Raw genomic sequence first — 9,192 nt, forward strand, 5'->3', positions numbered from 1 at the left:
GGGGTCCAGCTTGGAGGTGAGGCCCAGGGTCCAGCTTGAAGGCGAGGCCCTGGGGTCCAGCTTGGAAGTGAGGCCCTGGGTCCAGCTTGGAGGTGGAGGTGAGGCCCTGGGGTCCAGCTTGGAGGTGAGGCCCAGGGTCCAGCTTGGAGGTGGAGGTGAGGCCCTGGGGTCCAGCTTGGAGGTGAGGCCTGAGTCCAAAGGGGGAGGGGAGGCCCTGGTTTGGGGAGGAGATGGGGTCCTAACCATGCATTGAACACAAACGTCATCACAGCCTCAGATTCATCTCTAAAATGTGAGGCCCAGTGTGGGCACTGCCCTTTTCAGGATTGCCTTAAAGAAAATTTTCTAAGTCTTTCTATTGATCAAGTCATGGATTGTAAAAACGTTCTCCTGTGTGCCTGGCCCTCTGCTGGGCACTGGGGACGCAGAGCAGAAATACAGCAGCCGCTCCTCTGGAGGGCTGACGGTCTAAGAAAGGAGACCAGGGCAGTTTGTTCTGGGGGGGAGGCCTGGGGGCTCCTCTGTAACTGCCAGTCAGCTGGGCTGGGTCCAAGGATGGGAGCTCCAAAGACAAGCAGATAAAACCATCCCCAAGGACTGGGCCTGGGTCCAGGAAGGCCAGTGGAGGAGCCTGGTCCAGGTGGGGCAGCTGCAGAGACAGTGAGTCTGGCCTGGGCATGAGTGTCCCTCTATGCCAGGTGCTGTGCCTAGGCTGGGACATCCAGACCATAACAAATGACTCTCCCTGGTGAGTGCCTTCTCTGCCTACCAGCCTGGGCTGAGGTTGCAACTGTGGGAGCCTCCCCAAGCTGGTCAGGCAGGTTCTCCCGCAGCAGCCTGGGTGTTCTTCCCTGGGCCTGTGCCCAGACTTTCTGGCTCTCTAGACCCTGCTCCAGTGGCACCACCCCTGGGAGAGAGCTGCGTGGTCGCCACGCCATGTCACGCCCACCAGGCTGACACGTGGGGCAGATGCCAGCAGATGTCAGCAGATGTCCAGCCTGGCTCCTCAGATGTATCTGCTGACTCTAGTGTTATCTGGGGCCTGGGTGAAGGGTGTCTGGGGAAGCTCAGCCCTGCTGTCCTCACCCCTTTTGGAGTCAGGTTGAAAGTAGTCTGACTAGATAGCTGGTCCAGTCCCTGGGGCACAAACCAGCCTGGAGGGGCAGGCCAAGAAGATCAGCAGCCAGGGACCCTCTCTTACTGCTTTCTTGGCTTCCAGGTTAAATCTGGGATCTCCTCCCATCTTCTGGCCCCTACCGACAAGCTCATTTCTGGGTCTGTTTGGGTCCTTAGGATTTTAAGACAGCTTCCTTCCTGGGGAAGATGACTGGGAGGCATCTGGCTGGGCCTCCCCAAGCTCCCCCATGGCCTCCCAAAGCCCCCCTGACCCTCTCTGAGCCCCTGGCCCTCCTTTCCCTGGGCCTGAGGGACCAGGGCTCACCGTCCCTCCTGGGTCGAGGAGCTCACCAACCAGGTAATGGGCCAGCTTTGACCTCCTAAATGGACTTTTAAAAAGCAAAGCTTTTTGGGGGTTTTTACGTAATTCTGCCTGTGAGTCAGCAGGAGTGTGCAGTAACCCAGAGATGCTGGGCTGTGTCTGATGGAAGCTTCTGCAGGGTCAGTTCCAGAGCCCCCCACCCCCTGGGCCTCCAAGCCTGCCCTTCCTGGGGCTTCCTCTGGGCAGGGCAAGAGGGTACGATCCAATCAGACCCTCACTGCGTTGGTCCAACTTCCCCGACTGCCCCAGTGGCCCCTCCCATTCCCAGCTGGCACCATGCCCATCTGCCCTCTCTCCCTTCTCCAAGCTTCTCACCTGCTACAGGTGTCAGGTCCTTGTGAAGCTTTCCTGATCCCCACCTCCCGCCCAACCTGTTCATGGTATGTCCTGCCCCATTCTATCTCCTACTGACTTATCTGTGTCCTCTTCTGATGTCTCAGGAGAATGTAAGCTCCCTGAGGGGAGGGGGTGTTTCACTTCGGTCCGAGGTCCAGCACAGAGCCAAGCCTTAAGTCTGACCATCCCTCTGAGGTGGGCGCTGCTAGCTCCTCTGGAAGGCCTTCCTGAGCACTCCCACCCTTGATCTTAGTGACCAGAGGCCGCCAAGCCCTCCAGCACTAAGCACATATCCCTGGCTATCCCAGTATCTATGCTAGGCATTGACTTGGAAGTCCAGAGAGGCCGCGGCTCCCACCTGCCTGTGACTGACCATGACCAGCCTGGTGAGTTTGCTTCTCTGAGCTCTTGTTTCCTCCTCTGGGATGATCCAGGTACCTGTTAGTACCTGCCAGCTAGGCAGGCCAAGGTTGCAATGGCAGAACCCATTATAAGCTGCCAAATCCCCTAGCAAAGTCAGTGAATTGTTCTGGGCCCCTGAAGGGGAGCAGCCCCGGCTGGTGCTTTCCAGGATTCTGACTCTTTCAGGGGATCAGTCCCAGTGTCCCTGCAGAGTCTTGAAGGAGCTGTCTTTTTCCCCTTGGGATGGAGAGAGGAGAGGCAGGCGGGAGGGGAAATCTCAGTAAGCTCATGCTTCTTCAAGCTCTCTGCCCAAGAGCCTTCCAGAGACCCAAGGGCCTGAAGAACAAGGTCCTAGCATGGCCTGGGCTTTCTCTGTGGTGGATACATGGAGTCTGAGCTGTCCACTGGACAGCCAGGTGGAGGTGTCCCAAGGCAGCTGGTGATGGAGGAGCTTCTCAGAAGAGGAGCAGGGCTAGATAGGGAGATGGAGGCATCCCCTGCACAGAGATTATCATTAAGGCCTTGGGAACTGAGAGGGGAGGAGAGGGAGAGGCCCAGGGAGTCCACAGGGACAGGTGGGGATGGCTGATGGGGGAGCCAAGGAGATTTTGGAGCAGGATGCAGACACACTGCAGCAAGTTATGGGGGCAATGGCCAGTCTGGAGAGAGGACTGGGAAGGTAGGTCTGAGCTGCAGATGGAAGAGGGCAGGCACTTCTAAGCAGTGCTGGTGATAACATCCCCTCAGCACCCACCGACAGAGCCAGCTCAGCAGAAAGGCAGGAGGGGCTGGGGGAAGAGATTCCGGGTGTGATCGCTGGCCCAGGTGTGGCTTGTTCTGCTGAGAAGCTGGTTATAGGAGGAGCTTCGTCTCTGTGGAAGGGGCTGCCTGGGGAAGAGGAGGGCTCAGGAGGGTGTACAGCAGAGGCTGGGGGACCCCATGTTAGTCAGGGGCTGGATTTGGTGTGCCCCCTCTGAGGGGGGTATCTCAGCCCCAGCTCTGAGATTCTGCAGTCCTGGGATACCAAGGGGTGATGTTCAGAGTCAGAGCTCAGCCCCTGGCATGTCTGCACATGCAGTGAGAAGTGTAACGCTTCATGCACTGTTGGGTTCACCGGTCTCCAGGCACTAACAAGTAACAGCCTGCTGCTTACTGGACAGGTATTTAGAGACTCCTTGGCCATGATGGAGCTGGGCCCCTCAAAGGGGAGGGAGAGGGGTACCAAATTCCCATCCAGGGGGCATAGAGGGAGGCCCAGGGTGGCTTGTGCTCCTGCCAGGGGTGCCTTGGAGTGGTCCCACACTGATGGGAAGGAGCGCCAGCCAGATACAGGAGAATAGAGGACACATTGTACAAGTAGCAAACAATGACAGGAGTGATGTCATGGCCAGAACAGATGGTTCAAGAGTTATGAGAGCTCTGAAAAGTCATCACAACCTGATAAAAATCCACCTTCACCACCAGTTCTGCATGAGGCACTGTGCCAGGTGCCTAAGAAACGGAGAAAAACAGTGGCCCTCAGGGAGCTTCCAGCCTAATTAAGGGGCCAGGAAATGCCCCTGGCCAAGGCACCGGGAGGGCAGATTGTGGTCAGGATGAAGAGATGAAGATGAAGAGATCCCAGTACCAAGACCAGGCATCCTCCATCAGAAGTCTTTCTGTTCTTCAGTCGTGTCTAATTCTTTGTGACCCTGTGGGCCACAGCATACCAGGTCCCTCCATCCTCCAGTATCTCCCCAAGTCTGTCCAAGCTCATGTTCCTTGTTTCCATGACACCATGCATCCATCTCATCCTCTGCCATCCCCTTTTCCTTTTGTCTTCTATCTTTCCCAATATTAGGGTCTCTGCCAATGAGCCTCACCTCACAAGGTGGCCAAGGTATTTAAGCTTCAGCTTCAGTATTTGGCCCTCCAGTGAACAGCCTGAATTAATTTCTTTAAACATTGACTGCTTAAAGTTGACCTTCTTGCTGTCCAAGGGACTCTCAAAAGTCTTCTCCAGCACCCCTGTTGGAAAGCGCCAGTTCTGCGGCTCAAATTTCCTTACTGTCCAGCTCTCACAGCCATACATTGCTACTGAAAAAGCCATAGCTTTGACTCTACAGACTTTTGTCAGCAAGGTGATGCCTCCACCTTTTAGTCTGCTGTCCAGATTGGCCATAGCTTTCCTTCCAAAGACCAGGAACCTTTTAATTTTATGGTTGCAGCCACCATCTGCAGTGAGCTTCGAGTCCAAGAATATAAAATCAAGCCTTTACTGGGGTCTTACTCTGGCTTGTCTCTTTGTTGTGGCTTGTCTCTTCCTGCCAACGGGGCTGCTGTTCAGCCTGGAGAGGTCAGGACAAACATGCTTGGGGGAGGGAAGGTAGGTGGTGAGACAACTGGAGACTGACCAGATCTTCTGATTCCCATGACTTTCAGCCTCAGTCAGGGTATGAATCTGCTAGTATGATCCAGGAGCCACGATGGATGGGTCTCTGAGAACCATGACCAGTCAGTCACTCAATAAACACTTATTAAGCACCTACTGTATACCATACACTGTGACAGGTGTTGGGAGGGAGACCTGATAAAAAGTTGGGAGGGAGAATGTTGAGATCCTAGTCTTCAAAAGGGAGAGGGGTATGGCAGAATTCCAGAACATGGTATTTCCCAGAGTTCTGTAGGACCTGAGGAAAAGACATAGTGAACCAGAACAGGTGTGCCAACCTTGTTACCTTCCTGATAATGAAGGCTACAAGATTAATATTTTGCTTGAAAGTTTGCAAATAATTTTGTTGGACTCTGAAATTCGATCCTCACAATTCTTCCAGGGCTACAGATGGGGAAACTGAGGCTCTCAAGGAGCTTAGTGCAGCCCTGGGATGCACACCCACCCCTCCTGATGCTTCTGCAGGCTCTTCCTCATGGGCCAGGACGTCTCCCATCAGGCCGGCTAATGCTGGAGATGTCATACGTTTGTACGTGGCCAGGCATTTGTTGGGTTTTCTGACATTCTTTGTGGACACAATGGGAATATGTGGGCAGGATGATAATACATTGGGTGACTGTGTAAGGGGCTGAATATCTAGTTCAGGGGATAATAATTACTGGATTGAGATCAACCTCAAGGGGTCAGGTTCCTCAATCGAGTTCCTCTGGGCTCTGTCCTTGGTCCTGGATGAAAACATAAGCCTCATGCTTATCAGACTCGAAAACAAGGTGGAGCTGTACTCCTGTGACAGGGACTTAAAAGTATCTTGGCGAGCTGGAACAATGTACCAACGCCCGGAGATGCCATGTGTGGGCCAGCCCATTCTCCAGCTGCTTCCTCATTGGTGACATGCAACTTCGATTTGGTCATTAAAAGGGTGACCGTGCCAAGTAACTGCCTCCATCTGAAAGCCAGACTTAGTTACTCATTATGGCATTGTCCTGAGCACCATCTTCGAGCAGCAGTCATCGGGGCTGGGGCCAGAGGACCCCGGGCCGTCTTCTTCCAAGCCACACCTGGGCCAGAGAAGCAGAAGTATTTGAGCAAGGTCTGAACTGCCAAACCAGTTCGCACTGTAGGAGGTGGGCGGGAACAGCGCCCTCCCCAAAGCCCTCGGCTAGGCTGCTGTTGGCCATGACTGTTGCAGTCTCAACTTGCTGGATGGAAAGCAGTCCTGGGGGCTGCAGACAGGTGGGCGTGTGCATGTAGGCCGCAATGGTACGACCCCAGGGGGCAGGGCGGGGAGAGAGGGCTGATCCAGGCCTGGCTCAGTAGGGGTGGGTGCCTAGTGTGGGGCCACGTGGGATGTGGGTATCCTGGTTGATAGATGGTCCCTGCACATGGATCACAGTATTTGGGAATGATGGGCAGGCAGGGGAATGCTTTCTCAAAGCTGACACGGAGGAGAATTAATTGGTCAAAGCTTCTGAAACAGCCTTTTGTGTCTGCCAAGAATGGCTGACATTTCAATTCCAACGGATGCCCCCGGCGCTGGAACCCTGGGGTTTTCATCCTTGCCCGGGCTGAGAAGCCTCCAACAGATGGCAGGGGGTGGGTTCAGCTACAGGACTTTCCCCTCTGTGTTGTATCACCTCCATTACCGGGAGAAGCCCACACAGGGCACTCGGGGAGGAGTCCTGCTAGGCTGAGACGAGTCCAGAGCCAGATGGCCTGGCTGGTGATGTTTGGGGTGTCGGGGGGGAGGGCAGAGTGGGTGAGAGCCAGCTCACACCTCACAGGCACACCGAGACCTAGCTAGGCCACTTTGGGCAGCATTCTCACCCTTTTGATGCTTTTGAGCTTTATGTCACAGTCATTTCAGCTTTCCCCCCCCACACACGCAACAGAGAAACATTTAACCTGGAGGACTTGATAGAGTGAGATAGATGGCGCATGTAGTATTCTGTGCCCGTAGCCCCCCACCTCACTGCAGCGAGGCTGAAGGCTTGCTTTCCTGGGATGGCCTTCATTTTCAGCTCCTCAGAACTGATCCCTTGGTTCTGTTTATTTCCCTCTGTGCCAACACACCCAAGCCTTGCCACCTTTTTCCAAGTTGCTGACATTCTGCGTTTTACAGCACAATGGTACATGGGCCATTCCCTAATCGATGGGCACCCCCTTCCTCTGCAGTTCTCCGCTCCCCCCAAAGGGCTGGGATGGATGCTTTGGTGGGGCCTCTAGAGGAACTTTCCTTCTCTTTGTCCGTCTTGGGGCAGGTGAGATCGCCGGGTCAGGGGCCTGGGCCGGTGCGCTCAGGTTTGACGCCCCCACCCCCCACCCTGGTGGCTGGGCCGGCCTGCAGCTCCGCCCCCAAGGTGCCGTCTTCCGCCCAATGCCTCCGCTAGGTGTTTTTCGTTTGTGGGGATTTTGCTGTCTTTATTTTTAGGAAGGGAGATAGGAGGTCTCAGCAGCCCAGGGCGTCATCCTTCCCGAGAGTTCCGCGTCCCGAAGGCTGGTCCATACTTGCGGGTGTTCGTTTTCTTTCCCATTGGCAAAACTGCGCCAGGTTTTCTTTATGAGCTTAATCGGATTACAGCCGATTCCCAGGAAAGTCAGATTGGTGCCTGGCAGAGCCGAAAGGCCCCAGCGCACAACTGGCTGCCGGCGAGGTCCGCAGAGAGCCAGTGGCCCCAGTGGGAAGTCCGGGCTGTGCTTGGCGGCTGGGGCAGGCTCCTCAGGATTCCTTGCACAGCTTTTCCATGTTACTCATTTTTCCCAAAGTGAAACCTTTCCATACTGACTCACCATGTAGAGAGAGCCCGAGAAGTCCTGTCAAGACTCGTGATGGAGACACCAGCGGGTACTTTGGGCAAAGCCCGAGCTCCTCTGCTTGGATCCTCTGAAAGTCACAGAAACTCTCGGAGCCCTGTTTCCTCCGGGTGGGGGGCAGTATTCGAAAAGCTGTCCCATAGGAGAGGGAGCAGATACCGAGTCAAGAGGCAGAAGCCAGAGGGAATCAGTCTAATTAAAGAATGGCCCGTTGGATAAGGTAGTGAGCTCCCGACTCTGGAGGTATTCACACTGAAGTATGGCACACTTCTGCCAAGGACGTTGTTGAGAGCATTTCTGTTTTGACGGGGAGTTGAACCAGACTTCTGAGGTCCTGGTTTTGATTCTCTGAGAGCCTTTAGAATGGCATTCCACACCAGGCGTCAGATTTTGTCGGCTACCTCCGACTGGTAGCCTGCAGCCTTGCCTGGTCCGACTCAACCCTTAGACATGTGCTGTGGTGGGTGAACTGTTAGGTCTCCTTTGGCTGGAGAGCCGGGAGCCTTTGGACCAAGTGTGCTGGACCTGGGTTTGAATCCTGCCTTTGCCGGTTAGTGGTTGGCTGAACCTGGCCTCAGTTTTCTCATGTGTAAAATGGGGGGAGGGCAGATGTGTAGACCAGATGGCCTCTGAAGTTCTGTCTCTCAGGCTCAGAGCTTGTGATCCCTTCCTTTCTGTGCCCCAGGAGGCACCGGGCTGATGGGCGGGGGCCTGGCCTTCGACTCTCCAGAGGAACATTCCGTGCAAGTAAGGAAACCAGGAGCGGGTGGGGATGGGTGGGGCCTGCTGTCGTTTGTGGTACCAGGCGGTGTTTATGAGTCGGCCTAGGCTACAGAGGGGTTGTCATGACCGCAGTTTGTTATGCTCATGGGATCCAGGCGTGAGTCAAGGACTGCTTGGATGGCTCGGCCCCCTCCCCCAGGCAGTAAAGCAGCTTACAGCTGGCAGGGCAGAGGAAAGGGTGGGGCTCTGGGAGAGGGGCCCAGCTCTTAGGACGGGTGTGGGGGTGGGGGTGGGGGTGGTACAAGATGTCGCCCCACAGCAGAGAGAGCAGACCCAGAGCCTAGGCGGCCGAAGACACGGCCTCAATCTAATGGGAGAATGGCCTGCTCCATAAGGTAGTGAGTCCCTGCTGCTGGAAAGATTGGTGCAGAATCACTGCCTGTTTGGCCTCCAGCCTGTTGCTTCCCTTTCTGGGGCTCAGTCCCCTCCTCTGTAATATGGATAGCTTGGATGGCCTCCAAGCCCCCTGCTCTCTTTGACACCTGTGGTCCTTGGACCCCTCCGTGGGTGCCTGGGGAATGATGATGACTGGGATGGGGGGTGGGCCCCCAGAGCACAAGGGGGTGGGTGTGTCAGCGTGACAACAGGCTGGGGATTGTGGTGGGGACAGGAGGCCAGCACCTGCTTTGGCCTCCAAGCCCCTTTCTCTGGGCCTTCTGCTCAGAGCTTCTCTGGTAACTGCTCCTAGCCCTCTGGCCTCCTCACTGGCTAAGCCACTGGCCCTTTCCCAAGCCTCATCCTTTGGGTCTCAGGTCCAAGGCAGCCATTGCTGCTGGGCCCCTCCTCCTCCGGGACTCTCCCCTCCCTGGGCTTCTGCAGTGCTCCTTCTGGCTCTTCCCCTGTCTGACACCTGGTAATCCTGGCTCCCCTCCTGTCTGACCCCAGAGCTCCTGGCTCTCCCCCTGTCTGACCCCCGGAGCTCCTGGCTCCC

At 55.7% G+C, this 9,192-nt stretch overlaps 1 protein-coding gene across 1 annotated transcript in view; it reads left to right on the top strand.

Moving 5' to 3' along the window:
- Window positions 1-8,475: 8,475 nt before the first annotated feature.
- The window catches only part of CAMKK1 (calcium/calmodulin dependent protein kinase kinase 1), a 40,938-nt gene continuing 40,221 nt past the window's right edge, over window positions 8,476-9,192 (top strand). Inside the window, exon 1 of the mRNA XM_069083681.1 lies at window positions 8,476-8,596. Coding sequence (XP_068939782.1) covers window positions 8,580-8,596 — 17 coding nt within the window. The 5' untranslated portion in view covers window positions 8,476-8,579. The remainder of the gene's footprint in view (window positions 8,597-9,192) is intronic.

The sequence above is a fragment of the Petaurus breviceps genome, unplaced genomic scaffold (assembly GCF_028583685.1).
Source record: "Petaurus breviceps papuanus isolate PSGF00001 unplaced genomic scaffold, PetGlider_PUasm1.0 173, whole genome shotgun sequence".
NCBI lineage: Eukaryota > Metazoa > Chordata > Mammalia > Diprotodontia > Petauridae > Petaurus > Petaurus breviceps.